This window comes from Chelonia mydas, chromosome 10, assembly GCF_015237465.2.
Source record: "Chelonia mydas isolate rCheMyd1 chromosome 10, rCheMyd1.pri.v2, whole genome shotgun sequence".
Classification (NCBI taxonomy): Eukaryota; Metazoa; Chordata; order Testudines; family Cheloniidae; genus Chelonia; species Chelonia mydas.
The window spans coordinates 416,836-444,548 of NC_051250.2; the positions used below are offsets into that span (position 1 = coordinate 416,836).

The 27,713-nt window shown below is 44.1% G+C and overlaps 1 protein-coding gene across 4 annotated transcripts in view; it reads right to left on the bottom strand.

The window, feature by feature from the left end:
• The window catches only part of PDPK1 (3-phosphoinositide dependent protein kinase 1), a 156,127-nt gene extending 129,125 nt beyond the window's left edge, over positions 1 to 27,002 (bottom strand). Inside the window, exon 1 of one of the 4 annotated variants that reach the window (XM_043524118.1) lies at positions 26,555 to 26,837. In XM_043524118.1, coding sequence (XP_043380053.1) covers positions 26,555 to 26,615 — 61 coding nt within the window. In that variant the 5' untranslated portion in view covers positions 26,616 to 26,837. Of the gene's footprint in view, positions 1 to 26,339; positions 26,483 to 26,554 lie in introns of those variants that run through there. The other 3 variants (XM_037910729.2, XM_037910731.2, XM_037910730.2) reach the window with 3 other exon arrangements.
• Between the last annotated feature and the right edge of the window lie 711 nt (positions 27,003 to 27,713).

Sequence of the window (27,713 nt, forward strand, 5' to 3'; positions counted from 1 at the left end):
ATATTTAAATTCCAAATATGGTCACAAAGAGATACCCTAATGCCAAACCAAAGCAATAGCCAAATATAGCACTCAAAGGAGCAGAGACAAGAAAAGCCTACTGAACCCTGACTTTTGTAATCTCCATAGGAAAAAATAATCAGAGAAAACTGCTAGATCATTTTAGCTACTTGGATATCCAATTCCCCAAAATCATAACTGTGAGCACAGACTATTCTCAAGCTGGCTTTCCTGTCAGTGACATACTGCCATTAGTTTGTCACATGTTTGCTGTAGATGCTTGTGGCTGTGCAACCAAGCAGAGAATGCAATGCAGGCAATATGAAAGTATTGCCAAACCTTTCTGAAATTAAAACCTGACTGCACTGTATTGGGAAATCATCATTTTTCTAAAAACAAACACTGCCCTAGGTTTAAACATTGTTTTAAACTCAGAGGTTTAGAGTTCCTCAAAAGACAGTTGGCAAAACAATGCATAACTTACTGTGAAGCAAAAGTCAGGCACACACCCACACACACACCCACCCCTCACAAATTTGATATCACAGTCTTTCCTGTTGAAGCTTAAAAATGATTTTGCATTTCACAGGTTTCAGTCTGTGTTTACACTGAAAATGCCCCATTTCTACAGGGTTCAAAATTTTCTGGATTTAAGTAGGAAGGCTCTTTGGAAGGGAATCCAACCTGCACTCACCCACATGTTTGGGTTTAAAAGGTTCCATTCCAAAATGTAGATTTTAAAACAACTATTCACCAATTGGTATTCTACAAAGTACAGGAATTCTCCCCCCATCCCCACCTCCCACCCAGTTAAACAAGTTCACTTTTTGAGATAAATATTCAACACACAAAATATAACTAAAGCTAAGAGACATCCTTTGTCTGTTCACCAAAGCAGCAGCACTATGGAAAGGAATGATAAACACAGATGTTTTCTAGACTACAGAGACTACACCATGTCTGTTTTTCAGGAAGTGCAGGCTGTGCCTCACCCATATCCGAGGGCTTGAAAAAAGCTCTACTCATTCATGGCAAATAGGTGGCATTTGTGTGAGGCCCATCAACTTCTGCAGAATACAACCTGTCTTTACTAAGTAGGCTTATTCATTATAGTTGTAAGCCACCTTCCAAATGTGAACCAAGAGCTACAAAAGGAAAGGAAAGTTACTTAACTGTACAGTAACTGGATTTCTTCAAGATGTATTGTCTATATGCTTGTTTAATGTATGGGGTGCATGCACCCCAGATGAGTCTTTTGGACTCCAGTGTCCCCTTTGGTTGCTCATGCACCATAAATGTCCTCACCCTATGATAAGAGCATAAAAGGGAAGAGTGCGCCAATCACCACTTAGTTTCCTCTCCACCACAAAGTTTGGTAGGACGCCAAGGTAGACGGGGATGGAAGGCAGGTTGTGGAATGTGCATCTGGACAACACATCTCAGGCTATGTCTACACTAGAGAGTTTACAGCAGCACAGCTGTACTGATGCCACTCTATGCCGACAGGAGAGAGCTCTCCCGTTGACACAATTAATCCACCCCCAGTGAGCCGTAGCTATGTCGATGGGATGTAGCGCTGTGCAATTACCACTTATAACAGCGTAACTTATGTCGCTCAGGGGAGTGGTAGCGTAGACATGGCCTCAGAGAGCCCAGTTACTGTACAGTTAAGTAAATTTCCTCCCTCATTTGAGAGTCCGTCCACCTGCATATTCCATGTATGGTGACTTCGAAGAAGTGGACCAATATAATGGAGGTGGGAGCTTGGAGTCATTTTCAGCATATCCTTCCCTGAATGCAGAATCTGATCTGGAAGCTTCCTGGACACCAAAATACTTTGTATATGTGTGAATAGGTCTCCAGGGGGCTACTTTACATGCGTCTACTATGGAAACATTTCTTGTGGAATGAGCTCTGAGAGAAACTAGAGGTCCACTTCATAACAGACTCTCACACAATTTGATGTCCGTCTAGACACACTCTGAACTTCAACTTGCAAATGAATGTGTTGTGCCTTCTTATGCACAAGGAGGTCTGCCATCCTTTAATCTTCCCCCCTTCAACCAAGTAGTATTTTCTGTAGGACCTTTTCCATTGGTATTGAGGAACTATCCTTTCCATCTTTTCAAGTGAATGAAATGACAGGACTTCTTGGTGTAACAGGTTACTGTGAGACGGGTCCCTCAAAAGGAATAGGGGAGTAGGGTGGAGAGTATGGAACTGGACAGAATATTCCATCATAACAGGGTCCAAAACTGAGGACCAAGCGTAGCTCCACAATCCTTCAATGTAAAAAGAGCATAATTTATCTTAGAGCTAAATAACACTGACCTTTTAAATGGCAAGTCCTTTACCATGCATTGAGCCTCTTGAGGAAGTCAGAGCCCTGAAGTTATGAGAGCTTCTCATCACCCCACTGCAACCACTGATCTTGAACCTGATCTAAACTCCAAACTAGCTAATGAATACGATTTACAGCCAAATATATCCAATCATTTAGGCTCATGTTCCTTTCGTGTGGTCTTACTTTGCTGACAACTTCTCATTAGCTGCTGTCACTACTAACAAAGGTGGTACAGGATGCATATAAAAGAATTTAACCTCCCTTGACGGAGCCTAGTATTTCTTGTCTGCCTTCTGGAGGATAGAGGCTGCCGGGCCTGGGGTCTGCCAAATAACAAGGCTATTACAGATGCAAGCAAAAGTTAACAAAACACTATTTTGCCAGAAGTGAGAGACTGTAAGATGTCAACCAGCCTGTGGGTAGGTTCCTGGATCTCTTCCAAGGGAATCTGTTAAGAGTCCAAGATTCTTAAAGCAGGTCCTGATACTCCTTAAAGTTATCTAGTTGTAATAGGCAGAACAATAGCCTCAAAGGAGGACAAGGAAATAAATCCAGTGAGGTGGCATTTTCTTGGGTAAGTCACCAGGTGCAGACTGGGTAACTGATGTTGTAGAGTGAGAGTCCTTATGGGTCCAAGGTCTGTCAGGAGCACTTCCATCCAAAAGAGGCTTCTGAACCCCAGTAAAACCATGTGGGCATAGTTGGGTAAGAGCCTAGGAGCCCTGGAGTAAGGAACCATGGTCTGTGCCCAAAGCAATGGTCTCCATAAAATCTGCCCCTGGAAAAGTCTCTGGATTCTTTGTCTAAGGCAGAAGATACCAGAGGAAACATCCTTAAGGAATAAATGCACAAGTGCCCCACACCATCATCAGAAGTCATCAAAAACAACGTTATGTCAATTGGTGGGGCAGTGAATTGCTGAAGGAAGGCGGGGGGGGGGGGGGGGGGGGAAGAAGAGGTACTCAGTAGCAGGTGAGAGATAGGCCCAGTAATACTTGAGTCAGTGGTAGAAAGTGATTCTGGCTCCTGTGAGACTCTCAGATCTGCTAATACCATATATGCTATTACGCTGTTATGCTAATATGCATATATGCTATATGGTACTGTAACAGCAGAGCGAGGATCAAGACAGCTAGAGTCAACAGTGCTGATATAACTAACCAGTGCCAGAGTACTCCAAGTCAGAGGCTTAACACTTCAGTTATTCTAAATTTTCTTTTTAAAATTTGGTCTTGTTCACAGAGTATCACATACTGATCACTACTATTATTGAATCATTTTTCTATGTTTAAAGGTACGGTTTTTTGAACTACTGCCCTACAGGAGAAATGCTTTGTTCATCAATACAGTATATTGTATGTTTGGAAGCTAATGAAGTTCAAAAGTTTATGCATCCGATGAAGTGAGCTGTAGCTCACGAAAGCTTATGCTCAAATAAATTGGTTAGTCTCTAAGGTGCCACAAGTACTCCTTTTCTTTTTGTTCAAAATAATGGAACTATTTGGGAGGCAAGGAAAGTTAGGGGGCAACATGTCAAATGTATACTACAGTGTCATTCTCATAAATGACTATTAACAAGCTTCCTTCAATTTTTCTTTTAAATCCAGTATGGAACGTGTGTTTACATGGTTCTGTTTCATCTTCCATGCACTACCCCCTAACAATTGCTGAAAATAACAGAAATAGTACCTCAAACAGGAAAAAAACAATTTATCTCGATGCAAAATAAAGACTCACTAGGTATTGTCCTGTTATTCCTTTTACACCCATAGGTTATACGAATGGTTAACACCATAGCTGCTGGAATCTGACAATTCAAATAAAAGTGGAACTGGAAGAGAAAGGCCAATTCCTAGGAGAGCACAACTGGCTAATTAGGCATCTCCTTTTTTTGGACTCGTCTACACTAGAGCATTCTGGCCACGCCAATACCTCTGAAACCCTCAGTCACATCTGGTACGCAACACATGTTCACACACAAGTGCTTACATTAGTGCAGCCTTGTTCAAAGGAAGTCCAACTACTGTGGTTGTGTCTACATTAGCCTTTCTCAGTGCCAAATTTCCCACCAAATTTCACTGGTGCAGCTCTATCAGTGGTAACGACAGCAGGAGCAATATTGTAGACAGACCTTTTGGGGCTGCCAGTGTTTTTACTACTGTTGTCTCACCTGGCTCAGATAAGGTCTAAATGACATGGTAACAAGTGTTGGTGGCCACTGGCGACTTATCTGAACTAGAATTCAAACCAATACTACCACCAAAGCTGTACCAGCAATTGCAACAGTGAGAAATTTTAGAAAAAATACTAACATGGACAAGTGTCTAGTCATTCCCCAGCTTACAGGGCCAGTGGCAACAGCAAACTATAGCCTAGCAGCTGCAATGGTGGGCAGAAGGTAGGGAAAGGGTGCCTACCATTTGTTAACAGAGTTCACAATCTGTTGCTATTACTGATTCCCGATCTTGTTAAACAACCATACAGCAACAATGAACATGAAGCTTTTCCCCCCACTCCCTCCCCATCGGACTAGGAGGAGGAGTCTCCTTCAAAGGTGGCCTTTGCTATCATTATCAGTGTCAAACATCTCAGGATTAGACTAGTGCAGTGAAGCTTCCCAAGGGGCTATATCTGACATTGATCCCAGGCAAAATGATACAACAGCCAACATGAAATTCAATAAATATACTGCAGGATGGGAATGTAATGCTAATCAACAAGTTTTATGAGAAACAGGTCCTGTCAATTGAACTGGATATCATTTTTTGATATTACAAATGTGGTTATTCAAAGTCTACATTATGTTAATGCAGTTACATCTACAAGGCATTTGACTTAGTACTGCACGAAATTCTAATTAGAGTTAGCATCAATCAATATAGCACATACTACATAAAATGGCTAAAATCTCAAAGGGAAATCATCAAACGGGGATGTTACTAGCAGACTCCCACAGGGATTCATTCTCAATCAAAAGCTATAAAACTTTTATCAGTGACTGGCAGAAAAGATCATTGCGGACAAAGACTGGTGGAATGGCTAATAATGATACGGGAAGGTCACTTCTATAGAGCAATCTGGATTGGTTGGTAAACTGGGTGCAAATACATGGTTTAATATGGCCAAAAGTAAAGTCCTATATCTATGAAAAGAGAATGTATGTCACATTACAAAAAATGTAGGGAATGTATCCTGCAAAGCCATGCCTCTGAAAAGAATTTAGGGGTCATGGTGGAAACATGGCTGACTAAGTGGATTAGTGAGATCTCTGGATGTATGATCAGAGGATCATCAAGTAGGAGTAGGCAAGTTTATTGCCACTGTATATAGCACTGTGGACATCACTCCTGGAATACTGGCTCTGACTTCCAAAAGGAGGTAAACTACAGAAGGTTTAGAGCAAAACCACAAGAAAGATATCAGAACTGGAAAACGTGTCTTACGAGACTTGAGATCAATCCACTGAACTTATCAAATAGAAGGTTATAAATCATAACCTATGTACCTTCACAAGAATATATTTGACAGTACAGGGCTCTAATATCACAAAGGCACAACAGGATTATGCTTTAGTTAAACCACAAATCACTGTGCTTACATGATTTACAGATGAAATTTTATTGCCTGTGTTATGCAGGTCAGAATGAAAAATGATTTGTCCTTTCTGGCTACAGAATATATGAATTTGTTAAATGAACCCAGAAACTGAAGCTGTGTAGAACATGGCAGCTTGTTTACCAAGCGGCGTGGCTCACTTGGAGCCCAGAACATCAGTGCTCTGGCATCTGCACTGGCTGCCTTTTCATTGCCAGGTGGAGTTTAAGGTACTGTTTTGGACCTATTCAATCCTAAACATTTTGGGATTTGCCTATTTGAGACTGCTCTTCTCCCTCTGCCATGTTTCCACCACAACATCAGCACACGTACTTGAGCTGAAGTCCTGTCAATACAAAAAAGAGAAGCTGCTGGTAGATCTTTCCCCATAAGGTGTACTCAAACTTTGGAGCTTTTCTCCTCTACTTTGTCCAATCTGTTGACAGTCAGGGCACAGTGTAAGGCCCCATCTATTTATCCATGCACTTGGGAAGGGAAAGGTCTGATAAGGATACCATTTCAGGATGAGGAGGAGTATTTGTTTTTGTTGATTAGTTATTTTCTGGTTTGGGGTGAAAAGCGGTCTGTTTTTTATTATGCAACTGAGTTTAATGCATGATAAAAGGCATTTAGAGTGAGCTAAAATATACCAAAATAATCCTATACTGAAAAAAACCAAAAAAACCCAAACACCCCACCATGCAGTCCCTCCCAGTACAATCCCACAAATTTCTCCTGAATGCTATTTCAATGGCAGCTGTGACAGATCAGATCATTGGTTGTGTCATGTGTTAAGACACTAACCTACCAGATTATAGGCCTAGCAATAGCTAAAGTAATATTCAACAGAAATCAAATGCTCCAAAGCCCCCAAACTCCTAGTGAGGGTAGGCCTGAGAGGTACTTTTGCTGTTCTTCATTCTATCTGGTCACTTCCATCCCCCACACTCTAATCCCTACACCCAATGGATGCAAATGAAGTGAAAAAAGAAAAAAAAAAACTTTATCATCATTATTTATAAGTGAAACATTCTAACTTTTTCATCCCACAGGTATTCACTTGCAAAATACAAAAGGTGAAAGATCTAAGGTTACAGACAAACACAGACAACTCCTTCCCAAAGCACATGGACTTCACTGGGAGTTGCCACAAAAATCCAAAAGCTTCCTCAGAATCATCTTCTACACTACTTATATCTGAAAGAGAACACAGAAAGGGATCAATTAATAGAGGCACAGCAAGGCTACCATCTTGGTCCCCATTACCACAAGGCAAATGCACATACCTCCCCAAGGCGATTCTATACCTCCCCATCACCACACCCTGTGCTGTGCAGCAATACAGCCATTGGGGACCTCAATATGTTCCAGAAGAAGAAAGGACTTGTTAAGCCATTCACCAGGACTCAAGACGGATGTCCTCCCCATGTATATGGGCCCAGACCAATCCCATCTGACACTTACAGGGAAAATCCAAGAAAAGGAAACTTACTTTAAGTACAAAACAGAAAAAAAAAACAAAAAAACTTATGGCAATAGTAACTAAAAATAACTAAATCAAGCCAGGCTCCTTACTTCCTGGAGCAGAGCCACTCAATGGTGGTGGTGCTTATCAGTCCAGGCATCCAGGTCCAGAGCCTTACAGCGATTGGCTGGGACACTGGTGACTCCCATGACAGTGCAGATGCCATCACTGCAGAATTAACTCTGGCTCAGCTGTGGGTTTTCCCCTTCACACTTTCCATGTTCACACATCCACATGACTATCAGTGCCACGTGGTGAGACAGGCAGCACACCATGAGCTATAAGGCAAATCCTGTGGTAGTTATTAACATGTACGGTTATCCTGAGGTAACAGCAGTGAAAACATGCAGCCATGAACAATCAGAACAGTTGAGATGCGATGGTCCTCCAATCCTTTCCCATAAGCCCCCTTAGTACACAGGAATTGGTGCCATCTCACCATCTACCTATCCTTTGACCTGAGCAGAAGTGAACTATAAATCTGTCTCTGTTCAGCATCCTGCTTGCAGTTTCTCCTGCTTCAAGCATCTTCAGTGTTTGCTATAGCAGAATAATGCCCATTAACCCCCTGATATAGTGAAACTCTTACATGGATTTAAAATCCTCCATGTCAAAACTTCCCTTTCTCCTACAACCACTCACCCCTTTTATTGTCCAGCTTGCAAAAGTTGAGGTTTTGGTAAGAACCTTTATCACCTTACTAGCCTAATCTCAAAGCCTTGACTCATTCAAGCTTTTAGAGCTAGGTAAAGACAGAGAAGTGCAATGCTGTAAAAGAACTTTCTTCTCTCCACTTTTTCTTACCATACAGATCATTAAGAGAATAGTTATTTTATAACTGTTTTCTTTTGGCTCATTTTATTCTGTATTTCAGAGCATTTCAGTTCCTTTTTATGGGTATATAGTTATTGCCAAACAAAGCAATTTACTAAGTGTTCTCTCCATTAAACTTTCCACAGTCCCCATAGTGGGCAGACAAGTTGTCCCACAAGATGCTGCAAATATGAGCTAAGAATGATGCAGTGAGTTGTGGTACTATTAATCTTAGGATATGCTCCCAGATAGCTGTACTGCTCGTCATAGCCAGATAAAGCACCAGTGAGGATGCAGGGAGTGACAGCACAGTACAGCATGTGTGGTCATTCTCTTACAGGTTAGACTACCATGGTTTGCATAATCCTGTGATTATTTACCCCTCAGTTAGCATGCTGTGGAGACCTAAGCATAATGTGAGGTGAAGCAGGAGGAATCCTGTGTTTTGCATCAGGATGCAAGCACATGCTCAAAGGAGCAAAACTAGCCTAAGCATCCGCTGGAACAAACTAAGATTGTGAACAAATACAAATGAACACCACAGAGCAGAGCCCTGCCAGGCCTTGTAGGATGGGGCAACAACTAACAGTCCTGCAACACTGAACATGTGTAGCCACAACGCACCATACACACCTAAACAGGATGGCTAGGGTGATTTGGTCCTCGGCTAAATCTTTCATGGCTTACACAATTTAGTTTACGAACAATATTTTAAACCTGTCCACTAAACACATACATAAGAAACAACCTTTAGTGCTCAAAGAACTAGGAAATTTAATAGTTGGGTGGCATTTTACAGAACAGCTAATCAAAAAGAATAAAGGTGAATTTATTATTATGATACTACAAGTTCATTAAGCATTAACTTGAGCAGTCCAGATCTTGGAAACCCATCCTTTAGAAGAGGGATAAGATTTTTAAAGGGACACTCTACAGCATAATCAATGCAGTTGAGCCAGGTGAAAGCAAGAGAGTGACTTCCCCATTTAAACAAAATAGGACTATAGTAAGTCAATAGAGGAGTTTCTAATCCAATAGTAATAGTAGAAAAAGATTGCCACTTCGCATCCTCTCTGCAAAAAGCATTGTTTCATAGATTATTAAGGCCAGAAGGGGACCATTACAATCATCTAGTCTGAGCTCCTGCACAGTACAAGCTACAGAACCTCACCCAGTGGTTCTTGCATCAAGAGACCATGATTTCTGTTTGAGCTATAGCATCTCTTTTATAAAGAATCCTAGTCTTTATGTACAGAGAGCAAGTGATGGAGAATCCATCCCTAAATAAGTTGTTCCACTGAATAGTTACCCTGACTTTTTCTAGTTTGAATTTGTGAAGCTTCAGCTTCTAACTCTCTTTGTGGCTTTTTCTCAGAGAGCTATCAGATATCTCTTCTCCATGCAAGTAATTGTGGACCATGATTAAAGCAACATTTTAGTCACGGGTATTTTTAGTAAAAGTCATGGACAGGTCACAGGCAGAAAACAAAAATTCACGGCCTAAGACCTATCCATGACTTTTACTATATATCCCTCACTAAAACTTGGGCCGGAGGTGCTCCTGGGAGGGGGGTGATCCGGGGGCGCCAGAAGTGCTGCAAGGGGTGGCCCAGGACCCCTACTGGTGTGAGGGGAGGCGGCGGCATGCAGTCTGGGACCCCTGCAGGTGCTGATGGTGGTGGCAGGGGCATGCAGCCGTGCTGGGGGCGGGGGTGGTGGCACACAGCCCAGGACCTCTGCTGGTGGTGGGGGAGGGCAGGGTTGGCAGGGCTGGCAGGCTCCCTACCCATCTCCAACCGGCATGTCTGCGCAGGTCCTAGGGGGAAGGGCAGCCAGGGGGGCTCTGCACACTGCTCCTGCCACAAGCGCCAGCTCTACAGCTCCCATTGGCCAGGAACCACAGAATGGAAGCTGCAGGGGCAGCGCCTGCAGGTGTGGGCAGCATGCAGAGCCCCATGTCCCTTCCACTTAGGAACTGCAGGGATATGCCCATGGGAGCTGGAGAATGCCCCCGAGGTAAGCGCTGCCCCACACTCCAACCCGCTGCCCCAGCCCTGAGTCCCCTCCTACACCCAAACTGCTGCTACTGGCCCACCCTGAGCCAGCACTGGCTGCTGCAGAAGACAGACACAGAAAGTCACAAAATCTGAACTCCATGACGGACACGCAGCCTTAACCATGATCAAAGCACCTCTTACCCTTCTCTGATAAGAAGTTATATCTACTTGAGTTTAAATGTCTCACTCTAAGGCTTGTTTTCCAGATCTTGAATCATTCTTGTAGCTCTTTTCTGAACCCTTTTCAGTTTATCAACATTCTTAGAATCATAGAATATCAGGGTTGGAAGGGACCTCAGGAGGTCATCTAGTCCAACCCCCTGCTCAAAAGCAGGACCAATCCCTAACTAAATCATCCCAGCCAGGGCTTTGTCAAGCCTGACCTTAAAAACTTCTAAGGAAGGAGATTCTACCACCTCCCTAGGCAACGCATTCTAGTGTTTCACCACCCTCCTAGTGAAAAAGTTTTTCCTAATATCCAACCTAAACATCCCCCACTGCAACTTGAGATCATTACTCCTTGTCCTGTCATCTTCTACCACTGAGATCAGTCTAGAGCCATCCTCTTTGGAACCCCCTTTCCAGGTAGCTGAAAGCAGCTATCAAATCCCCCCTCATTCTTCTCTTCCGAAGACTAAACAATCCCAGTTCCCTCAGCCTCTCCTCATAAGTCATGTGTTCCAGACCCCTAATCATTTTTGTTGCCCTCCGCTGGACTCTTTCCAATTTTTCCACATCCTTCTTGTAGTGTGGGGCCCAAAACTGGACACAGTACTCCAGATGAGGCCTCACCAATGTCGAATAGAGGGGAACGATCACATCCCTCCATCTGCTGGCTATGCCCCTACTTATACATCCCAAAATGCCATTGGCCTTCTTGGCAACAAGAGCACACTGTTGACTCATATCCAGCTTCTCATCCACTGTCACCCCTAGGTCCTTTTCCGCAGAACTGCTGCCTAGCCATTCGGTCCCTAGTCTGTAGCGGTGCATTGGATTCTTCTGTCCTAAGTGCAGGACCCTGCACTTATCCTCGTTGAACCTCATCAGATTTCTTTTGGCCCAATCCTCCAATTTGTCTAGGGCCCTCTGTATCCTATCCCTACCTCCCAGCGTATCTACCACTCCTCCTAGTTTAGTATCATCCGCAAATTTGCGGAGAGTGCAATCCACACCATCCTCCAGATCATTTATGAAGATATTGAACAAAACCGGCCCAAGGACCGACCCTTGGGGCACTCCACTTGATACCGGCTGCCATCTAGACATGGAGCCATTGATCACTACCCGTTGAGCCCGACAATCTAGCCAGCTTTCTACCCACCTTATAGTGCATTCATCCAGACCATACTACTTTAACTTGCTGACAAGAATACTGTGGGAGACCGTGTCAAAAGCTTTGCTAAAGTCAAGAAACAATACATCCACTGCTTTCCCTTCATCCACAGAACCAGTAATCTCATCATAGAAGGCGATTAGATTAGTCAGGCATGACCTTTCCTTGGTGAATCCATGCTGACTGTTCCTGATCACTTTTCTCTCGTGTAAGTGCTTCAGGATTGATTCCTTGAGGACCTGCTCCATGATTTTTCCGGGGACTGAGGTGAGGCTGACTGGCCTGTAGTTCCCAGGATCCTCCTCCTTCCCTTTTTAAAAGATTGTCACTACATTAGCCTTTTTCCAGTCATCCGGGACTTCCCCCGTTCGCCACGAGTTTTCAAAGATAATGGCCAATGGCTCTGCAATCACAGCCACCAATTCCTTTAGCACTCTCAGATGCAGACCTATTTCTCTATTCTTCTTCTTCTACTCCATTTGAGGTCATTAACAACTGCAGACCTGGAAATCCTGGGATTATGAGTAAACCTAAACATCTGAGAAATATCACAAAACCATGAGTGATAACGCTAAAGTGCAGCAATGCTTTATTTAGGTTCGTACTGTTACCTAAAAAATCATCTGTTCCAGGCCCTGGGCACTCTTGACACTCAAAATATTCAATTATGCATTTGAATGGATACAAAACACACTTGTAGCTGCAAAATTTTAAAACATAATGTAAGCCTCTAAATTCCAGTCTCACAGACCCCGCACAATCTCCCCATCTCTAAAAGCAGGGTGGGTGGAAATGCCCTAAAGTTCAGCAAACTCTGGTTATTTCAGACAAATGGTGAACAAATTCCAAAGGCAAAAGGCCCTAATGAAATACGCCTTGTCAGCATTTATAGCTTTAGGAGAGGAGATAATATCTGAACAACTGATATATTGAGTAGTGCATTTTGACAAACTAGGATTTTTCTTAAAAGGGAAGGTAGATTTTTACAGTAGCCATCTGTCTGTATGTGTAGTAAAGGGCTCAAAAATTGATGGATCAAACATTTATCAGGGATCCAGGTAGAAGGAAACATGAAAAAAAGACTGCTTTGAAAGAATGTCTTCAAGATGTGAATTTGATCTAATCGAGCAGTCAGTCCATCTTATTACAAGGAGTCAAGTTTTGAAATGAAGGCACCTCTTAATTTCCTGAAGGCAGAAAATCCTGACAAATGATTAACATAGAAAGATGACAATATAAAATTGACAAGCATTTCACAGAACGAAGGAATCTGGCTTACCAAACTATTAGCCTACACAATTAACTATTTGCCCTTAATTCATTAACATTTCTTTTATGTTGCTTATGAAATTGAATGATGAAGTTAACTGACCCTAGTTTTCAGACATAAGTTTAATGAAGGTTCAAGTTCAGTTATATAATAGAGTTCCTCAATCTGTAGTAAATATATTCAAAATCCATTCTGATATGTTTGAGATATGAACTCTGTATCAACCATATAAAAACAGTATTTATACAAGTGGCCTCTGGTTACAGAAAACGATATGAATGTTTGTATTTATGTAAGATAGAGTTGTGTTTGAGTGGTCTTGTCAAGTCCCACATCAGCCGATGGTACATCAACAGTTTAATTCCATATGGCAGTCACTGAAGAACTCAAGAACTTACTTCCCAACACAATGGAAGCTAACAGAAGTGTGAACAACAGAGCTGGTTATAACATTAATTTAGGTGAAACCAAAATGTTCTGCAGAAATATCTGTTTCAACAAATTTCAGAGTAGCAGCCGTATTAGTCTGTATTCGCAAAAAGAAAAAGGAGTACTTGTGGCACCTTAGAGACTAACAAATTTATTTGAGCACAAGCTTTCGTGAGCTACAGCTCACTTCATCGGAGGCATTCAGTGGAAAATACAGTGGGGAGATTTATATACATAGAGAACATGAAACAATGGGTCTTACACACACTGTAAGGAGAGTGATCACTTAAGATGAGCTAATACCAGCAGGAGAGCAGGGGGACGGCGGGAGACCTTTTGTAGTGATAATCAAGGTGGGCCATTTCCAGCAGTTGACAAGAACATCTGAGGAACGGGGGGGGAATAAACATGGGGAAATAGTTTTACTTTGTGTAATGACCCATCCACTCCCAGTCTCTATTCAAGCTTAAGTTAATTGTATCCAGTTTGCAAATTCATTCCAATTCAGCAGTCTCTCGTTGGAGTCTGGTTTTGAAGTTTTTTTGTTGAAGAATTGCCACTTTTAGGTCTGTAATCGAGTGACCAGAGAGATTGAAGTGTTCTCCCACTGGTTTTTGAATGTTATAATTCTTGACGTGATTTGTGTCCATTTATTCTTTTCCGTAGAGACTGTCCAGTTTGACCAACGTATATGGCAGAGGGGCATTGCTGGGACATGATGGCATCTATCACATTGGTAGGTGTGCAGGTGAACGAGCCTCTGATAGTGTGGCTGATGTGATTAGGTCCTATGATGGAGTCCCCTGAATAGATATGTGGACGCAGTTGGCAACGGGCTTTGTTGCAAGGATAGGTTCCTCGGTTAGTGGTTTTGTTGTGTGGTGTGTGGTTGCTGGTGAGTGTTTGCTTCAGGTTGGGGGGCTGTCTATAAGCAAGGACTGGCCTGTCTCCCAAGAGTTGTGAGAGAGTGATGGGTCATCCTTCAGGGTAGGTTGTAGATCCTTGATGATGCGTTGGAGAGGTTTTAGTTGGGGGCTGAAGGTGATGGCTAGTGGAGTTCTGTTATTTTCTTTGTTGGGCCTGTCCTGTAGTAGGTGACTTCTGGGTACTCTTCTGGCTCTGTCACTTCACTTCAGCAGGTGGGTATTGTAGTTGTAAGAATGCTTGATAGAGATCTTGTAGGTGTTTGTCTCTGTCTGAGGAGTTGGAGCAAATGTGGTTGTATCGTAGAGCTTGGCTGAAGACAATGGATCGTGTGGTGTGGTCTGGATGAAAGCTGGAAGCATGTAGGTAGGCATAGCGGTCAGTAGGTTTCCGGTATAGGGTGGTGTTTATGTGACCATCGCTTATTAGCATCGTAGTGTCCAGGAAGTGGATCTCTTGTGTGAACTGGTCCAGGCTGAGGTTGATGGTGGGATGGAAATTGTTGAAATCATGGTGGAATTCTTCAAGGGCTTCTTTTCCATGGGTCCAGATGATGAAGATGTCATCAGTGTAGTGCAAGTAGAGTAGGGGCATTAGGGGACGAGAGCTGAGGAAGCGTTGTTCTAAGTCAGCCATAAAAATGTTGGCATACTGTGGGGTCATGCGGGTACCCATAGCAGTGCCACTGATTTGAAGGTATACATTGTCCCCAAATGTGAAATAGTTATGGGTGAGGACAAAGTCACAAAGTTCAGCCACCAGATTTGCCGTGACATTATCGGAGATACTGTTCCTGACAGCTTGTAGTCCATCTTTGTGTGGAATGTTGGTGTAAAGGGCTTCTACATCCATAGTGGCCAGGCTGGTCTTATCAGGAAGATCCCCGACGGATTGTAGTTTCCTCAGGAAGTCAGTGGTGTCTCGAAGATAGCTGGGAGTGCCGGTAGCATAGGGCCTGAGGAGGGAGTCTACATAGCCAGACAATCCTGCTGTCTGGGTGCCAATGCCTGAGATGATGGGGCGTCCAGGATTTCCAGGTTTATGGATCTTGGGTAGCAGATAGAATACCCTAGGTCGGGATTACAGGGGTGTGTCTGTGCGGATTTGTTCTTGTGCTTTTTCAGGGAGTTTCTTGAGCAAATGCTGTAGTTTCTTTTGGTAACCCTCAGTGGGATCAGAGGGTAAAGGCTTGTAGAAAGTGGTGTTGGAGAGCTGCCTAGCAGCCTCTTGTTCATATTCCGACCTATTCATGATGACGACAGCACCTCCTTTGTCAGCCTTTTTGATTAGGATGTCAGAGTTGTTTCTGAGGCTGTGGATTGCATTGTGTTCTGCACAGCTGAGGTTATGGGGCAAGTGATGCTGCTTTTCCACAATTTCAGCCCGTGCACGTTGGCAGAAGCATTCTATGTAGAAGTCCTGTCTGTTGTTTCGACCTTCAGGAGGAGTCCACCTAGAATCCCTCTTTTTGTAGTGTTGGTAGGAAGGTCTCTGTGGGTTAGTATGTTGTTCAGAGGTGTGTTGGAAATATTCCTTGAGTCGGAGACGTCGAAAATAGGATTCTAGGTCACCACAGAACTTTATCATGTTCGTGGGGGTGGAGGGGCAGAAGGAGAGGACCCGAGATAGGACAGATTCTTCTGCTGGACTAAGAGTACAGTTGAATAGATTAACGATATTGCTGGGTGGGTTAAGGGAACCATTGCTGTGGCCCTTGTGGCATGTAGTATGGTATGTGGCATGCTGCGCTGGGCATCACAAAATGGGGAAGAGATGGCCAGCCCTCTGTGGAGATAGAGGTGGTTAGGGACTATTTAGAAAAACTGGACGTGCACAAGTCCATGGGGCCGGACGAGTTGCATCCGAGAGTGCTGAAGGAATTGGCGGCTGTGATTGCAGAGCCCTTGGCCATTATCTTTGAAAACTCATGGCGAACGGGGGAAGTCCCGGATGACTGGAAAAAGGCTAATGTAGTGCCAATCTTTAAAAAAGGGAAGAAGGAGGATCCTGGGAACTACAGGCCAGTCAGCCTCACCTCAGTCCCTGGAAAAATCATGGAGCAGGTCCTCAAAGAATCAATCCTGAAGCACTTACATGAGAGGAAAGTGATCAGGAACAGTCAGCATGGATTCACCAAGGGAAGGTCATGCCTGACTAATCTAATCGCCTTTTATGATGAGATTACTGGTTCTGTGGATGAAGGGAAAGCAGTGGATGTATTGTTTGACTTTAGCAAAGCTTTTGACACGGTCTCCCACAGTATTCTTGTCAGCAAGTTAAAGAAGTATGGTCTGGATGAATGCACTATAAGGTGGGTAGAAAGCTGGCTAGATTGTCGGGCTCAACGGGTAGTGATCAATGGCTCCATGTCTAGTTGGCAGCCGGTGTCAAGTGGAGTGCCCCAGGGGTCGGTCCTGGGGCCGGTTTTGTTCAATATCTTCATAAACGATCTGGAGGATGGTGTGGATTGCACTCTCAGCAAATTTGCGGATGATACTAAACTGGGAGGAGTGGTAGATACGCTGGAGGGGAGGGATAGGATACAGAAGGACCTAGACAAATTGGAGGATTGGGCCAAAAGAAATCTGATGAGGTTCAATAAGGATAAGTGCAGGGTCCTACACTTAGGATGGAAGAATCCAATGCACCGCTACAGACTAGGGACCGAATGGCTAGGCAGCAGTTCTGCGGAAAAGGACCTAGGGGTGACAGTGGACGAGAAGCTGGATATGAGTCAGCAGTGTGCCCCTGTTGCCAAGAAGGCCAATGGCATTTTGGGATGTATAAGTAGGGGCATAGCGAGCAGATCGAGGGACGTGATCGTGCCCCTCTATTCGACATTGGTGAGGCCTCATCTGGAGTACTGTGTCCAGTTTTGGGCCCCACACTACAAGAAGGATGTGGATAAATTGGAGAGAGTCCAGCGAAGGGCAACAAAAATGATTAGGGGTCTAGAGCACATGACTTATGAAGAGAGGCTGAGGGAGCTGGGATTGTTTAGTCTGCAGAAGAGAAGAATGAGGGGGGATTTGATAGCTGCTTTCAACTACCTGAAAGGGTTCAGAGTAACAGCCGTGTTAGTCTGTATTCGTAAAAAGAAAAGGAGTACTTGTGGCACCTTAGAGACTAACTAGTTTATTTGAGCATGAGCTTTCGTGAGGTACAGCTCACTTCATTGGATGCATAGCATATCGTGGAAACTGCAGAAGACTTTATATACACACAGAGACCATGAAACAAAACTTAGGGTTAGGTCTCTGTGTGTATATAATGTCTTCTGCAGTTTCCATGATATGCTATGCATCCGATGAAGTGAGCTGTAGCTCACGAAAGCTCATGCTCAAATAAACTGGTTAGTCTCTAAGGTGCCACAAGTACTCCTTTTCTTTTTACCTGAAAGGGGGTTCCAAAGAGGATGGCTCTAGACTGTTCTCAATGGTAGCAGATGACAGAACGAGGAGTAATGGTCTCAAGTTGCAATGGGGGAGGTTTAGATTGGATATTAGGAAAAACTTTTTCACTAAGAGGGTGGTGAAACGCTGGAATGGGTTACCTAGGGAGGTGGTAGAATCTCCTTCCTTAGAGGTGTTTAAGGTCAGGCTTGACAAAGCCCTGGCTGGGATGATTTAACTGGGAATTGGTCCTGCTTTGAGCAGGGGGTTGGACTAGATGACCTTCTGGGGTCCCTTCCAACCCTGATATTCTATGATTCTAGTAGTTTAGATAGTTTAGTGTCCTTTTTCTTTTGTAGAGAAGCAAAGTGTGTGTTGTAAATGGCTTGTCTAGTTTGTTTTCATTGGGAAAGTTTTTGAAATCCAAGGCTCTGTGGTCACTTTTGATGGGAGAGAAAATAAAAACTTGAGCTTTTTGATCTAAAAACTGCTGTTTCAACACAATTCCACTTCATAAACCTATCTATCTCAAAGATTTTGGTTTTGTTCCAATGCATTAGGAAAACAAAATTTTGAAACCTCGAAAGTGGTCATAAAATGGAATGGTCATCCTTCAGCCAATCTCTAAACAAACTAGAGATCCTCTGAGGACCTTAATTAAATAAAATTCAAAATTTTATTTGTACAGAATGCCATAATAGGCAACTGGTAAAAATGGATTCTCACAGGCACCAGCCCAGCAAAGCACTGCAGGTTATGCAGCCATGTGAACAGGCCCATCGATTTCACTGAAACGACACACATGCTCCAAAAGTTAAGCACATACTGAAGCGTTTGTTGGGTTGGGGCCCTGTGATGCGTTAAAGAGCAGCTATGGATTCAGGCAGTCCCACCCTGCTGCACCTGGCACACCAATCTTGGAGGAATAGCCTTCAAATGGGAGAAGCTCAGCTCAAAAGGCTCAGGCTAGGAAGCAGACAGGCCTCTTTAGCTCCCAGAAAGGAACAAAGCAGTCATCCAAGCTCCATGAGGGGAAGATGGGCCAACACAGGAAGGAACCCTGAAGCAGCAGCAAGAGATCTGACCAGAGACACCTTATCAACTTCTTCCACGGGTCTCTGAGCTGGAACCGAGGGTAGATGGAAGGGCTGGGTTCCCCTATAACCTCACCAGGACGACTAGTGTGAAGATCCAAGAGTCCACAAGGACTACTTTAGCCTTGGACCAGGGCTGTTTGCCTGTGTGATGTCCTGGGACTACTGGGTGAAAACCCTGACTCATTCCGAAAGGGGTGAGACCAAAGATGACCCAGCTGTAGGGCCAAGTCACAAGGCAACAGGGATCACCAGTGGACCTGGTCATAGGACTACAAAGAAAAAACCCTGCAATGCTGCACTTAGCTAAAAGGCAGCACACCAGGTGGTAAATCACTTTGCCACAAGCCCACACAATCCCTATCAAAAATATAGGGATAAAGTAGGCATCACTTAGAGTGACCAGAGCATGTTCCACTAAGGCTATGGCTACACTACTACAGAGCTTAAGATGGCACAGTTGTATTGATGCAGCTGCACCGCTGTAAGCTCTCTAGTGTAGCCGCTCTAAGATGACAGGAGAGAGTTCTCCTGTCAATTTAATTAATCCACCTCCAATGAGTGGCGACAGCACTGTCCAAACCAGCACTTAGCTCGGTATAACTTATGGCTTGTTCACACCCCCGAGTCACATAAGTTATATCAACATAAGTGGCAGTGTACACATTGCCTTAGTAACTTCTTCTTAGGCTCTGACGCTATTGCACGTTAACCCTGAAGATTAGAAATATTAATGAAAATAGGAAATCTGAAGCAGACACTTCCAACAGATACTGCTATTATTAAATTAATTGGGAGCTTTGTAGGAAGATGGGGGAAAGCAACCGTATTAAAAGCACTTAAATGAAATCCATTCACCATCACAGAAATGTGAACATCACTGCTTTACTTACAAGTCTGGATCTTCATTTTGTTTTAGTTTTTCTATCTCTAAACCTTTCTGCATCCATATAGCTCATGGAATATGTTTTGTATGGTATGCCCAACACTAGATAAAAACTAGTATACGTATCAGTAATATTGGATAACACACATTACAAAGTATAATAATTATTCCAAAAACAAGCATTAACAACAGGAAATTCAGAGTTAAAGTTAAGCTTTCCGTGATGTCATGCAATATCCATAAAATTAGGATTACTGCATATTAGCACTTGTGGTGCCAGATTAGAAGAAACTGATTTTTAAAGACTGATGTTTTGTTCCTACCAAAATTAACTTAGTTCTTTATCAAGAGAGTACAACAACATTTAAGTCATGAAACCCAAACCATATAGTACAACTGCATATTTCTGAACTGAACCACATTACAGATAGCTATGCTGTTTTCTAAAAAAACCATCAAGGAGTCTGATGAATATCTTAAAGACTAACAGATTTATTTGGGCATAAGCTTTGGTGGGTAAAAAACCCACTTCTTCAGATGCATGGAGAAGTGGGTTTTTTACCCACGAAAGCTTATGTCCAAATAAATCTGTTAGTCTTTAAGGTGCCACCAGACTCCTCGTTATTTTTGTGGATACAGACTAACACGGCTACCTCTCTGATACTTGGTATGCTATTTTCTGTTAATTTCTAGGATTTCACATTCAAGTTCAGGTAAAGATTTTTGCTAACGAGGGAACTTGTAGGAACATGTATACCAACTACTTACCCTCTAACCTCTTCCATTACTAAGCAAAGAACTTCAGTTTCCAGAACCTTCAGGGGCCAGAGCCAATGTTTAAAGGGCCTGTTTTATTATTTAATAACCGTCAAACTGATCTGAAGCAGGAAGCCACAGGAATCTCCAAGCACCTGTATTCAGCCTCTAACCCAATTATCTAGATACGTAAATAAGTCACTAACATTTCTTCCACTCTTGTTCATCTGGATCTTTTATAAACTGATCCAATCCAACGCAAACCAGAAAAGAACCAAAATAACCGTGACAGATCTAAACTATTGCTGTTAAGATTATAAACAGGAATATAATGTAATACCAAATTTAATACAATCTTGGGAAAAGAATGTGATAAGCAAGTTAATCCTTGCAATGCCTAACAATAAAGAATATATGAAAATACTGTTAAATAAGTGTATTAGTCTTTTAACCATGCTGCAAATCTCAGTCTTTCCCCCACCAAAGCCATTTATTGCTTACAGCAATCATTGGTCAGTAAGGCTGAAATGGGCTTTAGCACAAGCTTCAACATTTCTCTACATTATGCTGTTTTATCCAGTTCTTTTGCACATACCCAATTATTGGGTCTCAGCTTTTTCAAGTATGCTTACTTGCCTAAAAGATATGTAGAGGAGAACGTGAAGGTAAACAAAATTGGTTGTGCTGTTTTTGCTTTTTATGTATAAAATAACAAAATTCCCACCTCAAAAAGCATTTCCTGTTTTTAAACTTTCAAAATATCAGAAATACCAAAACTTTACTAGAGTAGAACCAGGGAAGTTCTTTGTGGAGGATACCTGTGAATAAGCTCCTTAACAGAGGGCTTTTGTTCTTAGTGTTTGTTTTTCTATACAGACTGTTTAACACAATCACAACACATTTAAATCAGGTCTCACTTGCATGGTTTTTTTGAGGTCATAAACCTATGAGTTCTAGAGTCATTCAGAAAGTCCTTCCAAGAAAGTTTTGAGTTATTAAGGTGAAAAAAGTAGAAATTTAAAACCTCTGATTGCTTTAAGTGGGTTTAATAAAAAGGGTGCTACATTTTTTTAAGTATTTAGACAGAGCTAACATCTTCCAAGCGGTACATAACTATCTAGTTCCTGAGAGGTTTCAGAGTAACAGCCGTGTTAGTCTGTATTCGTAAAAAGAAAAGGAGTACTTGTGGCACCTTAGAGACTAACCAGTTTATTTGAGCATGAGCTTTCGTGAGCTACAGCTCACTTCATCGGATGCATAGAAGTGAGCTGTAGCTCACGAAAGCTCATGCTCAAATAAACTGGTTAGTCTCTAAGGTGCCACAAGTACTCCTTTTCTTTTATCTAGTTCCTGCAATCTCTCCCCTAATACCTATGGACTCTGTTTTTGTTACTTCCTTTGGATACTTTATCAATGTCTCTTATACAGATAGAGTTGAGGGAGGAACAAGCCCAGTGATCCAGTCACAGTTACAAAAACTGAGAAAATGTGTTATTTCTTGTAAGACATGGGAAGTAATTTCCATGTCCACTCAAGAATAGGGTTTGCTTAAAAAAAACCCCACCATGCGGTGGATGCACATTTAGTTTGAAAGCTACACCACACACAACTGTCTGTATCACTACTCTCTGACCAGTTATTTCTAACACATATGGTTATGTACCTAGCCATATTAAACTACTTATCTGACATCGTAAACCTACAATGTTGAAAACAGTGTTCATGAGTTTACTCCATCTTTCAACCCTAGCCTGGTTTGGGATCAGTTTTCTCTAAATCTTTTACCAATCAAGAAGTTGACAGCCTATGTGTCAGTGATACAGACAAAGCTGTCTACGGATAAATGAAGTGTGAGGGATTTTAAACAGACACTATGAACTCAAAAACAAAAAAATCTCACATTTTTCTGAAAAGTTTTATATGTAAAACAGTTACAAGTATTTAAGATTACAAGAGCTTAGTCTACACTAGAAACAAATTGCCAGGATAGCTATACTAGTAAACACTTCTAATGTAGATGCAGATTTTATAGCAGGGGCGGCCAAACTTACAGATCCTCTGAGCCACATATGATACTCTTCAGAAGTTGAGAGCCGGGCACACCTTCCAGAGCTCAGAGCTTCTCCTTGCGGCTGGGTGATGGGACTTTAGCCTCGTGGGAGGTGCTTGCAGCTTCAGCAAGAGCGGGGCTGAAGTCCCAAACCCTGGCAGGTGCCTCCTGCAGGGCTGAAGCTGCTAGCCCCACCAGCCTTCCTTAGGGTAGAAGGCCCTAGCCGCCATCCCCTCTCCCCATCTGGTAGGAGGAAACTAGTGGGGGGGAGGGGGTGTGCTCTGTGAGCCGCATTTTAACTGTAAAAGTGCAGCTCACGAGCCACGTGCAGCTGTTTAGCCACTCCAGTTATATAAAAGTGCTTTTGCTGGTATAGCTTATACCCAAATAAACTATGCAGCAAAAGCACTTTTCAGTTAATTTTGTGTTAACATAAGTCATTTTTTTCCCAGTTTACATATATAATAAAATTCCAGGATTATCATTGTGTGTGTCACTCAGAAGCCAGTTACATCTGTAGAGTCGATGTGAAGCGATAGAAACAGCCATATGCATGGCTCAGGGCTCACTGTTCGGAATATCACCACGCTGAATCATCAATGGGACTGATGGTCTGATATCCAATTTTTAAGTTCTCAGACATTCTGACTTTACTAATTATACCTGTGTGGCGTATAGCCATGCACGTATCCCATGTCACCAGTACTAGACCACTGATCACCACCCTTACTCTACAGCTAATCTGCATGGACCAATTTCATGGGTTGTTTGAGGGATACTGCACAGATGGTGGGTTACTTGGCCTAAAGGCGACACCCACCATCTACACAAATCTCCCAGCATAACCTTGTCAGACACAAATCAACACAACCACACACACAACTGAAGCACTACCCTGAACCCTAGAATGTCTGAGTCAGTGCAAAGCAATAGAAACAGCTACAAGCATGGTTGAGAGCTGTTTGATCTGAATATTACCAAGGTCAGTTATCAATTGGGTTTTGCAGACTGTTACTGTCCCATATTTTCTCTTTTTTCTTTTTTTTTTTTAATAAACATGATTTTACAAAATCACACTTGTGCAACAGAACAGACCTTCAGCTACTAATTAATTATTATTAACAGAGATCCCATTTATTTATCAGTAACTGTAGTTAAGGTTGTATTGAGATTGGTATTTAAAGCAGGACTAAAATAGCTTTCACATTTTAATAACTGAATTCATTCTCCAACATCAGCACTATAACTCTTCACAGGACAATTTTTTTTATTTTTTTGGAGGTGGGGAAGGGGTTGTTTCCCAAACATATTATCTCTAATTGTAGGGGAAATGCTTTAAAATAGACCTCTAAAAAATTATCCAGTTTTCCTCACATTTCTTTAGGTTCCTATAGCTAAACAGCCACCCTTTCCACAAATGCCACATTTCTCTCACACAAACTTTGATAACATCTCACGTGCTATCAAATTTAAGTTCAAAAGAACTTAAAAATTAAACCGTTATTTTTCCTTATTTGGCATAACCTGAAAGTTACATTAAGGTTAGCCTACAGAAATTCACAGATTCATTCATGACATCAGTCTTCTCTTACTGTCAATCTGATTCCCTAACAATTACTAAATAAATAAACAAAAACAGACAGACATCTTTGGGGGAGGTAGAAACGTCATTTTCAGTGAAAATGAGCACTGACTGGCATCAGCCTTGCTCTGCACGTATTCCTCAGTGAGAATGGTCAGCATGGCTGCTGGAGTGGGCTTTGGGGGACAGATGAAACACAGGAGGAGGGTGCTGTGAAGGGGGTCCTGGGAAGACGGGAGAATTAGCATGGGTTGGGAACAGGGATGTAAGTGAAAGTGGACTTCAACTGAGAGGGGCCCAAGGAGGAGCTACACTGACAAACTATCTGTGTTCCAGAGAGAAGTTGTGCTGAGGGACCACTTTGGAGTGGAAGGGAAACGTGGAGGTGAAGATACACCATGCAGGGACAGCATGGGGAAAAGTAAAGCTTGAGTTCCTCTCCCTTCCACTTCACGCTTCCCCCAAAACCCTTCCTGGCTGAATCCCCACTTCCTCTCTCACCCCCCATCACCTCCCACTGGGCTGATTAAGTTTATAAAAAAGTCACTATGTATAAAATCTAAAAGCTGAATGTAGCACACAGAAGCAGGGAGACAGGAGCAGAGGATATGTTGTGGAATGGGGCTGGGCCATCACCCCTAGCTTGAGGGTTCCCAGGGTGTTTTTCCACATCCCTGAGCAATAAAAGTTGATCGTTATTAAATCTTAAAAACTGCACTATAATAAATTTTGCTACATATCCCATAAATGCAAACTATAAGAACCACTTCAGTCAGCTACTTCCCTTCTATCAATCAGCGTTCACGATCAGAATGTAAGTCAGCAGCTATACCTGAAAGGCTTATTTTAGTTCAATCACCTGCGACGACTATCTCCCTCACTACCACTGCCTATGATTTGAGTTCAGACAATTGGTGCTAATGAAAAAAAAGCAGGTTACAGAGTAACAGGTGGTCCCTTCCAGAACAAGAAAGTTCTAATATCCTTTCAGTGGAAGTTTCCATTAAAAGCAACCTTAACACCCAAGCATAATGAAACTAGAAGTCTACTTTCAACAGCATGGTTCAATCTTTGCTCCTCCAAAACACAAGCCCAAAGAAGCAGCTGTTTTCCTTTCAGTGTCAGAATTAAAATTATGGAGACAAGCTCAGTTTGGGGGCACATGTTGTACACTCGAGAGGAGCCAGATGATTCATAGAAGACGGGCTTTTCATCTTCTCTGGATGAAAAGTGGAAATTTTAGTTTCCTAACCTAATGACCATCTTAATCAGGTTCACTCTGTACAAAGAAAGACAAAAAACCTCTTTCGTGTACAAAAACTGTGCAGTAGTTGAAGGCAATTACAAGTATTTTATACCAGTAGTTATCAACCAGGGGTAGGCAGCGGTCTTCTAGGGAGTACATCAACTCGTCTACTTATTTGCCTAGCTTTACAACAGAGTACATAAAATGCACTAGCAAAGTCACTACAAAATAAAATTTCATACAGACAGTGGACTACTTATATTGCTCTCTATACTATATGCTGAAATACAAGTACAATATTTATATTCCAATTGACTGATTTTCTAATTATATGGTAAAAATAAGTAAGCAAGCATTTTTCAATAACAGTGTTTTGTGACACTTTTGTATTTTTATGTCTGATTTTGTAAGCAAGTAGTTTTTTAGTGAAGTGAAACCTGGGGGTACACCAGGCAAATCGGACTCCTGAAAGGGGTCTAGTAGCCTGGAAAGGTTCAGAGCCACTGTTTCACAGCATTCCCGCAGACCCCATCGCACCCAGGCACCCCCCACGCGCACACAGAGCCCAATGCACTCAATTCCTCTCTGGTCCCGCTCGGGAGAGTTCCTGCGGAGCCCATCGTGCCCAGACCCCCCCACCCCTGTCCTGGGGTTCACGCAGAGCCCATCGCACCCAGAGCTCCCCACCCAGCGAGGCCTGACAGGGGGCCCCGCCCCGCCCCACCGCGCCGAGACCCCCGCCCCGCCCGGAAGTTGAGGGAGGGCCCCGCACAGCCCCATCGCACCCAGAGCCCTCGCGCCCCCTCAGAGCCGCTCGCGCCGTCCGCGTGGGGGCTGCTGTGAGGGGCGAACCGCACCGAGTCCGCGGAAGAACCTCGAGCGCCTTGCTGGGGCGCCCGCACCTCGCGGCCTGGGGCCAGCCGGCCCCGCCGGCCCTGGCGCTGCGGCCTAGCCCCTCCTCCCAGAGGGCACCCGCGGGCCACTCGAGCGGCCGGGCCCGGCGCAGCCCCTGCGCAGGGGCCCGGCACGCCGCGTACTCACGAGGTGGCTGCTGGTGCTGGCCATGGGCCCGCCCGGCCGGCCCGGCCTCCCCTCGAGTCGCCCTTTAAGAGCCCAGCTCACGGCGGAGGAACCCGAGCCAATGGGGCACCCGCATCCTCCGCCCGTGACGTCACCCACAACAATGCCCCCACCTCTGGCAAGGGCGGGACTTCCGCGCTTCCACGCTCCCATTGGCTCAGCCGCCTGCTACTCACTGGCAGGCCCAGGTGTAGTGTCAGACTCTACTTCTTGCCGATTCCGCTCCGTGCAGCGCATAAACGGGAGCGCGCGCTCTGCGCATGCTCAATTAACACGGCGACGCCACTGCCCTCGTCTGTCCTCGGGAGCCGCTCCGACCCTGCCCTGAGCAGCGCTGGGCTCCAGCCTCCTGTCACACCCACTTCCGGGTTGGCTCCGAGCCAGTAGAGGATCATGGGAAGCAGCTTGGCGTAATCGCACACCTATTAGCTTCTCAGCCCAGACTCCCCCGCGCGGATACCCATGATGCACCTGTCCGATTTCCTCAGCCCCGCCTGCGGACCGCCACCCGCCGTTCACCTGTCCCGCAGTGGCCAGCTCCACCCACAATGCACCTGGTCTCCACGTACAACGTCCCCCCCAGCCCACCTTCCCCCACGCCCAGCCTGGCTGCCCAGCATGCACTGGGGCAGTGCCACCCTTGTCCCCGCGGCCGGGCCCAGCAGGCACCGGGGCTGCGCCGGCGGGGCCCAGCATGCCCCGGGGCCGGGCCGCCCCTCGCGCGCCCCGGGCGGCCCACGGCGCGCTGGGCCTTGCCTCTGGCGGCTTACGGGCTCTACGCGTCTCGAGTGAGGAGGCGGCCCACAAAGGCAACTGGCAGGGCTGCTTCGTAACTCCCCCAGGGCTGGGGAATCGCCCGGTCCAGGCCTGGTGCACGGTCTCTTCACGACCATGCTGGCAGCCCCTGCCATGGCCGGGGGACGATGGCATTGCTTAAACAGCTGTACACACTTGTGATTTCCAGCTGCTTCTGGGAACCATGGATACCCAGAATAAATTGGAGCAGTCCATGACAAGAGCTGCCAAGCAAGCCTCCAGCCAGCTCCACGATCAGCTGCAAAGATGGAATAAAGCTATCTTTACCCGGCCCCTCTCCTTCGGTCCGTTACTGAGCGCTGTCATATTCAATGACCACTTAAATATTCATAATGCAGAATTAGAGGGGATTCAGAGCAGGGCCATGAGAATGATCAAATGCCTGGAAAAATCTTTCCTATGAAGAGAGACTGAAGAGATTGAGAGTATTTTACAAATTTCAGAGTAGCAGCCCAGTTAGCTTGTATTCGCAAAAAGAACAGGAGGACTTGTGGCACCTTAGAGACTAACAAATTTATT